General features: G+C 54.8%; 2 protein-coding genes across 2 annotated transcripts; both read right to left on the bottom strand.

Moving 5' to 3' along the window:
- Positions 1-7,827: 7,827 nt before the first annotated feature.
- Positions 7,828-10,337, bottom strand: LOC138083994 (L-xylulose reductase-like). The gene is made up of 7 exons (XM_068978030.1): positions 10,196-10,337; positions 9,558-9,699; positions 9,418-9,460; positions 9,242-9,341; positions 9,077-9,141; positions 8,858-8,975; positions 7,828-8,738 (listed from the first exon to the last, which is right to left on the bottom strand). Exons 1-7 carry the CDS (start codon positions 10,266-10,268, stop codon positions 8,635-8,637), a joined length of 645 nt encoding a protein of 214 aa, XP_068834131.1. The 5' UTR covers positions 10,269-10,337; the 3' UTR covers positions 7,828-8,634.
- A 3,002-nt stretch (positions 10,338-13,339) lies between these two features.
- Positions 13,340-15,289, bottom strand: LOC138083993 (carbonyl reductase [NADPH] 2). The gene is made up of 8 exons (XM_068978029.1): positions 15,238-15,289; positions 14,648-14,745; positions 14,389-14,543; positions 14,256-14,298; positions 14,071-14,170; positions 13,884-13,948; positions 13,554-13,671; positions 13,340-13,443 (listed from the first exon to the last, which is right to left on the bottom strand). The coding sequence occupies exons 1-8, from the start codon at positions 15,287-15,289 to the stop codon at positions 13,340-13,342; spliced, it is 735 nt and encodes a 244-aa protein (XP_068834130.1).
- Between the last annotated feature and the right edge of the window lie 421 nt (positions 15,290-15,710).

The raw sequence follows: 15,710 nt of genomic DNA, 5'->3' as shown, positions 1-15,710 counted from the left end.
CTGAATCAATATCCATATATTGACTCATGGCTAGGGTTAGCTCAAAACCCTCCTACTTGGACAAGGTTCTGTATCCAGAAGGGAAAGGGAAAAATATTAATGGCACAAAAATTGACTGATGATAAAAAAAGAAGTTCTACAGGATTTGGACGGGGATGACCTGCCCCCTCCCCCATACTGGATAATGACGCGCCCGGCACCCAGTGCTCCACCAGGACCAGAGGCCGCCTTAACGCCCGATCCAGGGCCGGGTGAAGTTCCTGCAGCAGCCGCTGCTCCTCCGCCAGCTCTCCTGGAGATCGTAGAGCCGCCGTTTCGGCAGGCTCCTATCCCAGCGATGGATACCTCTGGTCAGCGCCCCCAGGATTCTACCTCAGCTGGACCTCCTAGATTGTATCCACCTCTCCCAGTGAGTACTGATGGGAAGGGGGAAGAAAACACAGGAATTAGACAGAGGCTGTGTTCCGCCAAAGAGCAGGGGGAAAGAAGCCCACTACAGATGCCCCTCAGAGGGTAAACAGCCTCCAGTTCAGGATGAATGGGGCACTACCATCCGCCCCCCGTAGCCTAGTATTACCAGCCATTTTCCTCTACGGATGTATTAAACTGGCAGAGACACACTCCACCATACTCGGGGGAGCCACAAGCCATAATTAGGCTAATAGACACTACTTCTCGAACCCACCGCCCTGCATGGGATGACATAATCCAACTACTAGTCTCCCTTTTCAGCACTGAGGAAAGACACAGGATCCTAACTGAGGCCAGAAAATGGTTCAGGGAAATGGCACCTGAGGGTACTGCAAACCCGCAGCGGTGGGCAGAACCAGCCACCCCCGATGAGAGGCCCGATTGGGACTGTAACACAGAGGAAGGGAGAGGCCACCTGGAGAGGTATTGGGTGACTCTTTTACAAGGCCTCGCAAGGGGGGCCCGAAAACCTATGAATATGGCAAAACCCTCCAAAGTGATTCAAAGGGAAACCGAATCACCCTCTGAGTTCTATGAAAGACTGTGCGAGGCCTATAGAGTTTATACGCCAATAGATCCGGAGGCCACTGGGTCTCAGATGGTGATAAATGCAGCCTGTGTGTCTCAAGCTTACCCCGAAAATGTAAGATGTGGGGCACCAAGTGACTCATGAATTTTTATACATCCCTGAATGCCCAGTACCTTTGTTGGGAAGAGACTTGCTGTCTAAATTGAGGGCACAAGTGACCTTCCCTCCCCCACAAAAGACACTCTTTGAGTGGGCTCAACCACCTATTTACTCTCCCTCTTGGGAACCCCTCAAGATGAATGGGGGTTACTCAGTCTCCCGGGAGGGAAACTGGACCTTGACTGAACCTAAATTGTTGAGAGGGAGAGAGAGAGAGAGAGAGCTAACTCAACAATTCTCTGAGGTCTGGGCAGAAGACAACCCCTCCGCCCCGGGCTTGCAAAACAAGTCCCAGTGGTAATAGAGCTCAAACCCAATACAATTACATCAGCACTTACTCACCTGGGGCCTGCCAGACCTTGCTAAGCTGTTGACTCTGCACATGACTGAAAAGGACAAGGTGGCTATGGGAATGTTGTCTCAGACTATGGGGACATGCGACAGACCCATGCCTTATCTCTCGAAACGGTGGACATTGTTGCCACTGGGTGGCTGGGATGCTTACGGGCAGTTGCTGCTGTTGTCTTACTGGTCTGGGAGGCAACCAAGCTGACTTTGGGCCAAGATTTGATCATAAAAGTCCCACATGAGGTCAACACTCTCCTGTGAGGGGACCCGCATAAATGGCTGTTGACATCCCAGATTACTCAATACCAGGGACTGTTATATGAGAACCCCCATATTACAATTGAGGCTTGTCAGGCCCTGAATCTAGCCACTCTCCTTCCTGTGGGAGAAGGTGGGCCCTCACATGATTACAAGGAAATCCTAGAAGTTTATGCCAGCAAACCTGTCTTGAGAGACCGGCCAATCCCAGACCCAGATTTGGTCCTGTAAACCAATGGCACCAGCCTGGTGAAACAAGGACAATGACTGTTGGGATATGCAGTAGTCATGGAAGAAACCATCGCTGAGGCTAGCTCTCTGCCATCACACTGGTCTGCTCAATGGGCCGAACTATATGCTCTAATCCGGGCCCTCCAGCTGTCAAAAGGTAAGACAAACATTGACACTGACTCCAGGTAGGCTTTTGCCACACTACATGTACACAGGGCTCTGTATCAGGAGAGAGGCCTTTGACAGCTGGTGACAAAGATATTAAAAATAAGGAAGACATTCTGACCCTATTAGATGCTGCCTGGGAACCAGAAAAGGGGTTGCAGTCATACACTGCTGAGGACGTCAAAAAGAGGATACTCCCCAGGCTCCGGGAAACAGACTGACAGATAAGACCGCTGAACAAGCAGCCGAGGGCTTGGGGGTGACAAGTGAAGCCCCTATTAAAGCTCTCGTATTGGCAGAGCTGCCTGACCTAACACTGGACTCTCCAAAATATAGTGAAGCCCAAAACCAACTAGCCAAAGCAGAAGGGGCCATCGAGACTGAAAAGGGACGGTGGGAATTGCCAAGTGGCAAATTATTGGTACCAGAGGAACTGGCACCCACTCTGGTAAGCCAAACACACCAAGCGACTCACCTAGGCCATGATAAACTGGAAGAGGTAATTCAGAAATATTTCTTGGTTCCCCACCTCTCTTCCCTATGCAGGACAGAATCTCAGAGCAGCACTGCCTGCTCACAGGTCAATGCTGCCTCTTGGCACAGACGGAAACCTCTGGGTATTCAGCTAAAAGGCAGGCTGCCCTTTGAACACCTGGAAGTGGACTTCACTGAAACGAAACCTCACCAACACTACCTGCTGGTCATGGTATGTACATTCTCAGGATGGGTAGAAGCTTTTCTTACTGGGGCTGAAAGAGCATCAGAAGTAGCCCAGTGCCTGCTTAGGGAGATAGGAGATAGTTCCCAGATTTGGATTTCCTACCAGCTTTGGATCAGACAATGGCCTGCCTTTCGTAGCTGATTTAGTACAACAAATAAGCAAAACTTTAAACATCAAATGGAAACTACACACTGCATATAGGCCCCAGAGTTCTGGGATGGTGGAATGAACTAACTGGACACTTAAAGAGACACTCTCCAAAATGGATCATAGAGACTGACTGCTCCTGGGTGGACTTGCTTCCAATGGCTCCGCTAAGACTCAGGATGACCCCATGGTCCCCTGGCTCTTCTCCATACGAAATTGTATGGGAGGCCCCCTCCCATAACAAAACAGCTGTCAACAAATTTGCCTCAGGTAAGGGGAGATGAGATTTCACAGCAGATGGAACAACTGGGTAAGGTAATAAATCAGGTAACTAAGTTTGTACAAGAAAGGGTGCTGTTCCCCCTTGGGGAACAGATTCACGAATTTGTGCCCGGGGGTCAGGCGTGGTCAAGGACTGGAAACATGACTCCTTGGCCCCACATTGGAAGGGTCCATATACTGTTGCTCTAACCAGCCCGACTGCAGTTAAACTTGCAGGTGTCACTCCCTGGATCCACCACACGAGGGTGAAGAGAGCATACCATGCAGACCCGGAGGACACTGAGTGGACTACACAAAAGGACCCTACTGAGCCCCGTGAAACCAAGATCGTCTTAAAAAGAAAAAGAGGTGAAGCTCTACAATCAACTGCTGCTACAAGGACTTGCTGGTATCATCTTGAGACTAACCATAGTTTCAGTACAAAGAGAGACCTGTGCTATAATTAAAGTTGAATGTTGTGTATATATTCCTGATTTGTCTGGTTATGTATCAGCTGCTTTAGATGACATGAAAAAGCAGGTAAAAGCAATGTCAAATGTAAACTTTCTGGACTTTGGTCCTATCTTGGGTGAAGGGGGATTGGTGGAAGACTATATTTAGCAATGTTAGAGTTCCCTTGATAGTTCTGCTTTGTGGACCCTGCATTTTACAACGTATTATGAACTTTGTAACTCAAAGGTTGGTGTCGTTCTCCCAAATTGGTGGTCAGAGAGCCAGGGTCCAATATATCCCTATGAATGATGCTCATACTATCAATTAAGAGCATCAAGAGTGGGGAATGAAGGAGGAAACAGACAGAGCAGGCTCCATCTTGAAACCAGGACTCCATCCTGGGCGGGACTGTGGACTTTGAGTTACATGCCCAGTATCTATGGAAACAACATACCAACTGGAAAACCAGACCTCCAGAAGGAAGAGCCCCAGGTCTCGTACCTAAACTCTCTGTCACCTAAAAGAATACCCTAATTATCTGTGAAACCAAATAGAACCATACATTCTATTATGCTTAATGGGTATGACCACAAGCCTATTGATAATTGTCCACTGAGATCCAACCAGTTGATCCTAAAGGAGATCAGTCCTGGGTGTTCATTGGAAGGACTGATGTTGAAGCTGAAATTCCAATACATTGGCCACCTGACTGGAAGAGCTGACTCATTTGAAAAGACCCTGATGCTGGGAAAGATCGAGGGCAAGAGGAGAAGGGGATGACAGAGGATAAGATGGTTGGATGGCATCACCGACTCAATAGACATGGGTTTGAGTGAACTCCAGGAGTTGGTGATGGACAGGGAGGCCTGGCGTGCTGCGATTCATGGGGTCGCAAAGAGTCGGACATGACTGAACGAATGAACTGAACTACCTAAGGCATATGAATCACAGGTTAACTTTGATTGTATCTTTCTTTTCCTTTGTTCAGACTAGTCTCAGGGAATTTGGGAAGGTAGGTTTGGGCATGTACATTAGAGTATATAAGGTTTTCACAAAAACTGGTCAGGGTCCTTGGCTAAGAGGAGACTCTTCCTTTGGCCTGCAGGTGTAATAACCTGCACTCCACTATCTGCATTGTCCTTCTGAGGGAGTTTGTTTCCCAGAATGCATGGCTACAGCATGATCACTCACCTAGAGCCAGACATCCTGGAATGCAAAGTCAAGTGGGCCTTAGGAAGCATCACAACGAACAAAGCTAGTGGAGGTAATGGAATTCCAGTTGAGCTATTTCAAATTCTAAAAGACAATGCTGTAAAAGTGCTGCACTCAATATGCCAGCAAATTTGGAAAACTCAGCAGTGGCCACAGGACTAGAAAAGGTCAGTTTTCATTCGAGTCCCAAAGAAAGCCAATGCCAAAGAATGCTCAAACTAGACACAATTCCACCCATCTCACATGCTGGTAAAGTAATGATTAAAATTCTCCAAGCTAGGCTTCAACAGTCATGAACTGTGAACTTCTGGATGTTCAAGCTGGATTTAGAAAAGGAAGAGGAACCAGAGATCAAATTGCCAACATCTGGTGGATCATCAAAAAAGCAAGAGAGTTCCAAAAAAAACATCTATTTCTGCTCTATTGACTATGCCAAAGACTTTGACTGTATGGATCACCACAAACTGTAGCAAATTCTTCAAGAGATGGGAATACCAGACCACCTGACCTGCCTCAAGAAATCTGTATGCAGGTCAGGAAGCAACAGTTAGAACTGGACGTGGAACAACAGACTGGTTCCAAATAGGAAAAGGAGTGCGTCAAGGCTGTATATTGTCACCCTGCTTATTTAACTTCTATGCAGAGTACATCATGAGAAACGCTGGACTGGAAGAAACACAAGCTGGAATCAAGATTGCCGGGAGAAATATCAATAACCTCAGATATGCAGATGACACCACCCTTATGGCAGAAAGGGAAAAAGAACTAAAGCGCCTCTTGGTGACAGTGAAAGAAGAGAGTGAAGAAGCTGGCTTCAAACTCAACATTAAGAAAATTAAGATCATGGCATCTGGTCCCACCGCTTCATGGCAAATAGATGGGAAAACAATGGAAACCTTGGCAGGCTATTGTTTTGGGCTCCAAAATCACTGCAGATGGTGACTGCAGCCATGTAATTAAAAGACGTTTGCTCCTTGGAAGAAAAGTTATGACCAACCTAGACAGCATATTAAAAAGCAGAGACATTACTTTGCTAACAAAGGTCCGTCTAGTCAAAGCTATGGTTTTACCAGTAGTCATATATAGATGTGAGAATTGGACTATAAGGAAAGCTGAGTGCCGAAGAATTGATGCTTTTGAACTGTGGTGCTGGAGAAGACTCGTGAGAGTCCCTTGGAGATCTAACCAGTTGATCCTAAAGGAAATCAGTCCTGAATATTCATTGGAAGGACTGATGCTGAAGCTGAAACTTCAGTGCTTTGGCCACCTGATTGGAAGAACTGACTTATTTGAAAAGACCCTGATGCTGGGAAAGATTGAAGGTGGGAGGAGAAGGGGACAAGAGAGGATGAGATGGCTGGATGGCATCACCGACTCAATGGACATGAGTTTGAGTAAACTCTGGGAGTTGGTGATGGACAGGGAGGCCTGGCATGCTGCAGTCCCTGGGGTTGCAAAGACTCGGACACGACAGAGGCACTGAATCACAGCACATTGGAGGACACAGTGGGTGGGAGTGACAGGGCACGGTTCTCCTGGCACCCACACATTGGGTGTGGATGTGGAGGAAGGTGGTCTGGTTAGGGGATGGGCCGGTGGAGCAGGTGTGGGAGTACAGGCCAGTCGGGCAAAGCCAAGGTGTGGCCCTGCCCTCTCCCCTTTCCTGGCCGCCCCCAGGCTCTGTCAAGTACCTGGAGTGCTCAGCCCTGACCCAGCGGGGCCTGAAGACAGTGTTTGACAAGACCATTTGGGCTGTGCTCTGCCCGCCTCCCAAGAAAAAGCCAGGGAGGAAGTGCACGGACTTCCAGAGCCCCCGCTTCCAGAAGGCCCCTCCCTGCCTGTCTGTTGTGCTGAGATGTGTCCTTGAGTCTGCTGTGGGGGGTGCTGGGGGTGGGGAAGGGGAAGAAGCATGGGGATGAGGCTGCTGCTCCCGGGGCACCGCGGGGACCATGGGGTCCTGTCTGCTCTGACTCATCTTCGTGGGGACGCAGCTCCAGCCTCCCCTGGCCCCCACGGAAGGCCGGAAGGGAGCAGGATCTCCCTCAGGCTGTAGGGGCGGGTCGGGGCAGCCCCAGGATGGGCTTCCCAGATGGGGGAGGTGGGGGAGGGGTTCTGTCCTTGTGCCCCACGATGCGGCAGCCCCTTCTTATTTTACAGAACAAATATTCTTCATCTCCTGTTCTTGACTCACTACCTGCCCTGCCCAGGTCTCTCCCTGCCTACTCCTCCACCCTGGGGGTGCTAGGCCCCCAACCCCTGCCAACCAAGGGTACAGAGCAGGTGAGCTTGACACTCCCCAGCCCCCAGCCGAAGGCCAGTTGAGCCCTCTCAGTCTCCATAGGAGGGACCCTAAGGAGTGCGAGTGAGTGTGGGAGTGAGCAGGAGCGAGTGTGCTTGGCCCCTTCTGAATAAAGCAAGCCCCTCCTGTGCTCACCTCAGGCCTCTAGGAGGGCACAGCACCCTTCAGCAGTTCCCAGGGGTGGCGCAGAACAGTCTGCAGTCAGGTCCTAGGGGGCCCTGTGGAGCCCAGGCCAAGGCCAGGGGTCACTCAACTGAGTGTTCACAAAGACACACGGTCAAGAGGGAGGGCGTCCTGCAGCTGTGGAGGTGTGGAGAGGACAGGAGGGGTGGCAGACGGGTCAACAGGTTGGGTTTGCTGGGCAGACATGGCGGGAGGTGAGGGGTGGGCCCAGCCTGTCACTAGGACTTCACCCCTGGGGCCTGCAAGGCACCACTCTGGGCAGATCCGTGACATGAAGCTAAGTGACACTCAGCTCCCCCGCAGTGGTGTGCAGAGGGTGGACTGCGGGAGTTCAGGAATTCTGCTAGCCAGTTTTTAAGTAACCACTATTAAGAATTACATAAACTTGAAATCAGTTGTATTTTAAAATGAAATTAACAAATACTCAAAATTTGTTCCATCACTTCCTAAACATTTTTGTACATGTACTGTTAGCTGTGCTTTGGGGTGTAAGCCTTTTGCGTCTGTGTGGTGAGGACAGCATGGAAAAGTGGAGGACAGGCATCTCTGTGCCAGCTCCACCTCAAGGACATCAAACAGGAGGGAATATGTCACCATGGAAGTTGGCAAATTCTACAGCTGGATCTTGCGCTGGACTGTGCCCAGTACATGGTGAAGGACTCACAACGCTGAGGGAATATCCTCTCCGTAACTGAAAACCACCACCTGATTCGGCAAAGAAGCCATTCAATCGTGAACAAAGTGGTGAAGTTCCAGCACGCAGCCTGCTCAGCTCACTTTTGTTTTCTGCGCTGACTTAAGGAACGCCAATGAACGTTCACGTTAAAAACACCACCGCTTCCACCCTAGAGGCCTCTGGACAGGGCCGAAGGCCATCCTCGGTCAAATTCACTACCCTCCTTAGAAGCTGGCCTTCTGGAAGGTCCTACGTGTCTGCCAGGGACTTAGGCCCGAAAAACTCTGGCAGAAGAGCCAGGCTGCCACTGAGCCAGGATGAGAGCTGAAAGGGTGTCTCTACCTGGGACTCGTCCCCATGCCCAGCTCTGAGCTTTGCATCTTCCGGCCACATGACTGCAGCCTAGGTGTGAGTGTGCAGGCTGGACGGAAGAATCATGTTTACTGAAGAGATGGGGAAGGGGGATGGGGGTAAAGGTGGGTTCAGCATGGAACAGGGGTGTGTGGGGATGGAGGGGGCGCTTAGGTAGCCAGGAAGCCCCCATCCACCGGCACAGTGGAGCCTGTGGTCATGCTGCTGCGGTCACTGAGCAGGAAGAGGACGGTGTCCACCACGTTCTCCATCTCTGCGGGCAAGGTGGCGTTCAGGACACGCGTGAAAGGAGCTGCCCTTCGTCCCTCCCTCCCACCCCTCACCTGAGCAGGCCACTGGCATGACTCCCAGCCGGGCTCCCGCCCAACTCACCGGCAAACCTGCCAAGGGGGATGCGGTCCAGCATGGCCTTGGCCTTCTGAGGGTCACTCCAGGCGGCCTGGCCCATGGGTGTCATCACCACCGTGGGGTTGACTGCATTCACACGGATCTGCACTGGCACAGGCGGGGGGGGGCGGGGGGGCAGCTCAGGGGACTGAGGCTCTCTGAGCACACGGACTGGGTGAGGGGAGGCGTCCCACTGGGGCTCACCTTGTGTGGCCCGAGCTCCACAGCCATCACTTTGGTCAGTATGTCCAAGGCACCCTTAGTGGAGCCTGTGAGGAGGGACGGCATGTGTGGAGCCTGAGCTGCCTGCTCAGATGGGGGGTGGCAGGGGGTGGGGGTGGGGGCAGGGCACAGCCGGGGCTCACTCACAGTAGACACTGTGGTTAGTCAGTCCCCGTTGGGAGGCCTGGCTAGAAACATTCACGATGACCCCTGGGGCTCCCCGAGCTATCAGGCCTCGGGCCACAATCTGAAATGGCAGAAGAAGGATGAGGCAGGGCTGGCATCACCCAGCAATCCCCACTCCTGCCCTGAAGCCAGCGCACCTGGGACACCTGGATGACCGCCCGAAGGTTCACATTGAAAGACCTGGAGGCAGATGGACAGACCCTGGTCAGGGACTGAGGCCGCTGCAGCAGGAGACAGCCCTTCCCCAGGGGCGTTCCTCCACCCCACCCTGGCTTACATGTCATATGCCTCCTTGGTGACCTCCAGGAAGGGCTGTAGAAACGCCACAGCTGCATTGTTCACCAGCAGGTCCACAGGGCCAACACCTCCCAGCGCTTGCTCCGTGGCCTCCCAGTCAGCTAGGTCCACGCACACGGTCTCTACCCCGGGGCACTGTGTATATTAGGTGGTAACGGGGCACGTCTACCAGAGGCTCCATGCCCCGGGGAGGGGACAGCTGGGCCTCTCCCATTCAAGGGAGAGGGACTGTGTTTTCGTGACCTTTCAGTCTCACAGGGGTAGGGGGTTAGGGGGTCTCAGGGGAACCAGCCGCCTTTTGGGGGCTCCCAGGGTGCTGTCGGGAGAGAGTTAACTTGGCCTTTGGGCAACTCAACTCGGGGCTTCAGCATCAGGGATCTAGCCCCGCCTCCAGCCAGGCTACTTCCTCCCAGCGCCAGAGCGCCTCTGGCCCAGCAAAGCAGCCATTTCTGCCTCCTCCTAAGTCCAGGGGGAATCGTCGTTCTTCCGCGCGTCCGGCGAGGGGCGGGGGTGCTAAGAGTCCTTGCTGAGCCCCAGCGCCCAGCTCCCGTGTGTCCCTGCTGGGCCGCCCTCAGCTCCCCGCTGCTGCCCCCTGGGCCGGGACAGGGTGGCGCCTACCTCGTCGCGTGTAGCGCCTCGAGAGTGCCGTGCCCGATGTCTGCGAGGAGCGCGGATGAGTGAGGGTACCCATCCCTGGTCACCTTTGCCTTCCCCCGGCCACCTCTCCAGGCCCACCTTTGCCCGCCCCCGTGACGAGCGCGGAGTTCCGGCGACCACACTGCCAATCTTGAGCGGCGCTCCTGGGTTCAGAAGGGCGCGGGGCGGGGCGCGGGGCGGGGCGCGGCGGGCCAATCGCAGGGTGGTGTCCCGCCGCGGGCGGGGATATTCAAATAGTGATCTCCCCGCGGCGGCGATTGGCCGTAAGGAGTGGGCGCGGCCGAGGTGCGGCACACAGAGTCCTTGCCTGACCCTGGGGCAGAGTTTATCAAACTGCCCTTTCAGCGGTCCTTCATCCGGAGGGGAAATAAGGTTAGCGGGCCCCGCCTACATTTTCCCCTTCTCAATTAGATTATTACAAAAATAAATAAATAAAATCAGATTTGGTAATTCATAACGGAAAGAAGGTACCTCGTTAATGAGAACGCAGTGCTAACCCTTTTTTTGTTTCTCAGATGAAAAGTTTGGCTAAAAGGATCTCATGATCCCCTCCCCCAGACCTGGGAGCAGCTCACGCAAGCTCACTTGTAGTGCTTTGAGCGAAAAGGTTTGGACAAGCCTATAAGCCAGAAGAAGAACTGATGCGAAGAACTGACTCCTTGGAAAAGACCCTGATGCTGGGAAAGATTGAAGGCAGGAGGAGAAGGGGACGACAGAGAATGAGATGGTTGGATGGCGTCATCGACTTGATGGACATGATCGTCAGCAATCTCCGGGATTTAGTGCTGGACAGGGAAGCCTCGGATGGTGCAGTCTATGGGTCAAAAAAAGTCGGACACAACTGAGTGACTGAACTGAACTGATAAGCCTGAAGCAGAGGCCAAGGACAGCAGAGGTGCACTTTAGCTGCAAAGGGTGTTGAGACACTAACTCATCCGACCCACCCGCAGAAGGTCACTAGTACTTCAAAGACTAGAATAGGTTGGCATAGGCTAGACTTGGGGTCATCAGGGTACCAGTGGCCCGAAAAGGGCAAGCATTGCTTCCTGGAGCTTTAGGGTCAGTTAGAGATATGTGTGTGCTCACATGTCCATGCATGCACTGGTTCCACTGTTAAAGCTACTTTGTTCTGTGGATTATGGTGGGAAAATCTAGAACCTGCCCTGAGGGCCTTCTTTGACCAGGATTATGTAAGCAGTTGGTGACTGCAGGGCCCCTGGATCATGTGGCTTTGGGCCCAGAGGGGTGGGTTGTCTGGAGGAGACGGTGGCCTGGGGTCAGCAAGAGGCACAGATTTGAGAAGCCCCTGGAGGATCGCCAAGTGAATTCTCCCTACCAGACCTGGTCATGTGGTACTGCCCATCCCCTCTGGGCTCCCACCTAACCCTGCCTTCTGCTCCTAACCTTGGACCCTGCCATCTGGCTCCCAGAAGCCAAGGGGCAGGGAGTTGGGGGGACAGTCCCCAGCCTGTCCTTCCTGAGAGGCACATCAGCTCAGATCCCTTCACTGGCTTTTCCTGGCCCCCCAGAATGGTGTCCAAATCCTTTCTTTGTCCCGTGATCCTCTGTGGGCCAGTTCAGTTCAGCTCAGCTGTGTCCAACTGTTTGCGACCCAATGGATTGCAGCATGCCAAGCTTTCCTGTCCATCAGCAACTCCCAGAGTGGGCCAGTTGCACTGATCCATATCAGTTTTGGCACAGACCTTGCTCTGGAAGCCATGAGGCTGAGCAGAAGTGCCCTTTGCTCTCTCAACCCAGCACTACCAGTGCCTGGAAGGCCCCACCCCAGCCCTTTGTCTCTTGCCTCCTTGCCCAGGGTTGTACACTGCACCAGGCCAGCTGACTGACCACCTCAGGCCCTCATCACACACTCAGATGGCATGGGTCCTGCAGGAAGCTGACTAGGGCAAGCACAACTGAATCCCAGCAGGGCCCGGGAGACCCTCTAGCTGCCCCAGCTGCAGGGCTCTTGTGTCTGGGGTCAGGCCAGGAACAGTAGGCAGGGCAGCAGCTCTGGACACTGCCCCAGCTGGGGCTGCCCTCCTCATGGATGGTCTTGAGGGGGAAGGTGTGCCCCAATGTGAAACTGGGTTTCTCACGGTTGGAGAAACCAGCCCCCTGCCTCCTTCACACCAGGGCTGAGAGGTCAGGACCATCTTCCCTAGGGATGGTCCAGAGCATCTCCCTGTAGCTCCTCAGATCCTCTTCCTTCTCCAGCCAAAGGTAGTCACAGCAGGGGGTGCTGGGCTGAAAGTCAGAGCCAGAACCACAGGGAAGGAAAGTTGGGTGCAGGCTGCCAGGCTGCCCTCTGCACAGAGAAGGCTGAGTGTAGCAGGGCCATGGACAACAAAGACAAGGAAACACAGCCATTCAGATCAAAGTCACGGGTCAGCTGTGGAATTCCTTTGGCTTTGGATCTGCCCCCTCTCTACCTCTTGTAAGATTTTGTGTGGCTCAGTCCCTGATCCTCCCCTCCCTGCCCTTGGGGCAAGCCCATCCAGAGCCCTGGCAAGGCTACTAGTTTCAGGAGAGACCCCATGGACTGTAGCCTACCAGGCTTCTCCGTCCATGGGATTTTCCAGGCAAGAATACTGGAGTGGGTTACCATTTCCTCCTCCAAGGGATCTTCCCGACCCAGGGATCGAACCCGGGTCTCCCACATTGGAGGCAGATGCTTTAACCTCTGAGCCACCAGGGAAGATCTAATAGTTTCAGGAGAACTTCTATTTATTTAGGCAAATTCACCCTAGCACATTGGACCACACAGTGGGTGGGATCGACAGGGACTGGGTCTCCTGGCATCCACACATTGGGTGTGGATGTGGAGGAATGTGGTCTGGTTTGGGGGTGGGCAGGGTGGGGCAGGTATGGCTTTGCAGGCTGGTGGGGCGCTGCCGAAGTGTGTCGTGGAGGTGGGACCAAACCGTGGGCCGGGGCCTGCAGATGGTTGTCTGGGCGTGGGCGTGGATGGCGTCGGGGGCGTGGCCTAGGACGCGGAGAAGCGTTCGCCTGGTGGCCCTGGAGGCCTGAGGGCGAGGCGGCGGGGCGTGGAGGCGGGGCCAGGCTCGCCGCGCACCGTCCCGCTGGCGCCCAGAGCGTGGCGCTCTAGGAGGCCAGGTACCCGGCGTCCACCAGGATACCTGACCCGCTGGTGGAGGCGCTGCGGTCGCTGAGCAGGAAGAGGATGCTGTTGACCACGTCTTCCACCTCTACAGCGGGTGGCAGGCGGGGTCAGCGCGGCTCGGCCCGGCTGGCTCTGCCCAGCTGGCTCTGCCCAGCCTCCCCATCCACGCCCGCCACTCCGCGAAGCCCCCCTGACCTGCGAACTTCTTCATCGGGTGGCGCTCCTTCAGCTTCCGGGAGAACTCAGGGTCAGCCGAGACTTTTTGGCCCATTGCTGTCAGCACCACCGTTGGATTCACGGAGTTCACCCGGATCTGGGGCCGGAGGGGCCAGCGGGGCGGCCTCAGACGGTGTACGAACCCCGCCTTCACGGCCCCCACTGAGCTTGCTCACTCACCCCTTGAAGCCCCCTTCCCCCGTTCTGATCCCCAGGCCCCAGCCTTGCCCACCACCACCCACCTGACCCCTACCCTGCGTGCCTTCTTAGGCTTGGGTCCCTGGCACCCCCCAGGGCCCCCATGCCTACCTTGTATGGTCCCAGCTCCAGGGCCATGGATTTGGTCAGCATGGTCATTGCACCCTTGGTGGAGCCTGTGAGGAGAAGGCAGCGCTGAGGATCCTTAAGGTTTCAGCAGGCTTTGCATGAGGCCCAGCCTGGGAGCCCAACTGCTCCTGCCCGGAATAGGGGCTCAAGACTGGGCAGAGGGACTCACTGTAGGCAGCTTGGTTGGGGAAGGTGACATGGGCCAATATGCTGGAGACATTGACAATGGAGCCAGGCACTCCACGGTTGATCATGCCCCGGGCCACGATCTGGAAGCCAAGACGGGATGGCCTGAGCCCAGCGCACCCCTACCTGGGCCATGTCAGTGCTGAGCCACAGCCTCCCCTGCCTCACCTGGGACACCTGGAACACAGCCCGCAGGTTCACACTGAAGGACCTGGGGAGACAGCAGACAGTCAGACGACGGTCACACCCAAACCACGTCCTGGACAGCTCTCTCCCGTCGACTTCCTTCCCTCCTCCTCACCTGTCAAAGTCCTCCTTGGTGACCTCCAAGAAGGGCCTCATCAGTGCCACGGCTGCATTGTTCACCAGCAAGTCCACGGGGCCCACACCGCCCAGAGCCTTCTCCGTGGCCTCCCAGTCACCCAGGTCCACGCACACAGGCTCTATCCCGGGGCACTGTGGGGAGGCATTGGCCGGTGACCAAAGGGGTGGTCCTGGTAGGCTCATGAGGTATCCCCAAGGGTCATAGCTCCAGGGCACACCAGGCCTGCACACCTCACCTCCTTGGAGAGGCTGACCAGGTCGGCGTTGGTGCGGCTCACGGCCACCACTCTGGCTCCTGAGGCATGAAGGGCCTTCACCGTGTCCCGTCCAATCCCTACAGGGGTTCACCAGGCAGGAAGATGGCCCAACAAGTCTGGACCAAGACTGCGGGTGGCAGCTGCAGATATGCTGCTCAGGAAAGAGTGATGAGAGGGTGCTGGCCAGAGGGGTGTTGGCCCAGGAGGTGGCAGGAGGCAGGGATCTGGACAACCAGGATCCAGCCAAGGGAGGCCCAGAGGGCAGAGGAAGAGGCTTTGGCTAGACGTGCCCCCATCTGCCCAGACTGAGTCTGAGGGCCGTCCTCTCTGGAGTGCTCTTGCATTGGCCAGGGAGAGGCCAGTGTCCTGTCCCAGTGGGGCCTGCTGGATGGTAAGGAGCAGCGCAGGCCCACTTTGGCTGGTTCAGTGGCTGGAGTTGGGGCCACTTGCCGGCAGGGCAGGCTGTGACAAGCATAAAGGGAACGTGCAGGCCCCAACACGAGGCTCTGGGTTTGCGCACTTTGCTCTCTAACCTCAGTTCCTCTCACACCTGCCCGGATCACACCCACCTTTTCCTGCTCCTGTCACCAGGGCCCGAAGGCCACTGAAATTCAGCTGCATGGTGCTGCTCCAAGCCACTGTTCAACTAGAAATGAGGGTGTGGGGACTTTATAGGCCGGTGCTGGGGCAGGCTGGGCGGTTTGGGGTGGGGCTGGCGGGAGAAGGGGAAGCTACGGGCACCGGGCGGGGCCAGGCATCAGCACAGCTTCTGTTTCCTGTTTACAGAAACCTGCCTCCCTGGAAGGGGTCACCTTCCTTGCCCACAATCCAAAGGGGCCAGCCAGAAGCTCCATCCTGGGTTTGGAAAACAAGCTAGAAATAAACCCTGGGGTGTGGAACATGTCCCTGGCTGGCTGGAAGCAGATAGCCTGGAGTTGGTCCCTGCGAGCCCTGAGTCTGGTGCACTGGGGTGACGGCCAAGAAACACTATGCTTCAGGCTGGCCCCCTGCACCTGCCGACCTGGATCACACCATGCCCCAG

The sequence above is a fragment of the Capricornis sumatraensis genome, chromosome 8 (assembly GCF_032405125.1).
Source record: "Capricornis sumatraensis isolate serow.1 chromosome 8, serow.2, whole genome shotgun sequence".
NCBI lineage: Eukaryota > Metazoa > Chordata > Mammalia > Artiodactyla > Bovidae > Capricornis > Capricornis sumatraensis.
The sequence above is the reverse complement of the archived record's forward strand: the minus strand, read 5'-3'. Positions and strand labels throughout refer to the sequence as shown.

Bases quoted from the DNA above. Each gene is read 5' to 3' on its own strand.
- LOC138083993 (XM_068978029.1), bottom strand. From the start codon at position 15,289: ATGCAGCTGAATTTCAGTGGCCTTCGGGCCCTGGTGACAGGAGCAGGA. The intron at 13,672-13,883 runs GTAGGCATGGGG...CTCCGGCCCCAG, and splicing joins TGGAGCTGGGACCATACAAG to ATCCGGGTGAACTCCGTGAA. The intron at 13,444-13,553 runs GTCAGGGGGGCT...CACCCGCTGTAG, and splicing joins CCCGATGAAGAAGTTCGCAG to AGGTGGAAGACGTGGTCAAC.
- LOC138083994 (XM_068978030.1), bottom strand. From the start codon at position 10,268: ATGGGTACCCTCACTCATCCGCGCTCCTCGCAGACATCGGGCACGGCA. The intron at 9,342-9,417 runs GTGCGCTGGCTT...CTGCCATTTCAG, and splicing joins CGGTCATCCAGGTGTCCCAG to ATTGTGGCCCGAGGCCTGAT. The intron at 8,976-9,076 runs GTGAGCCCCAGT...GTGCCAGTGCAG, and splicing joins TGGAGCTCGGGCCACACAAG to ATCCGTGTGAATGCAGTCAA.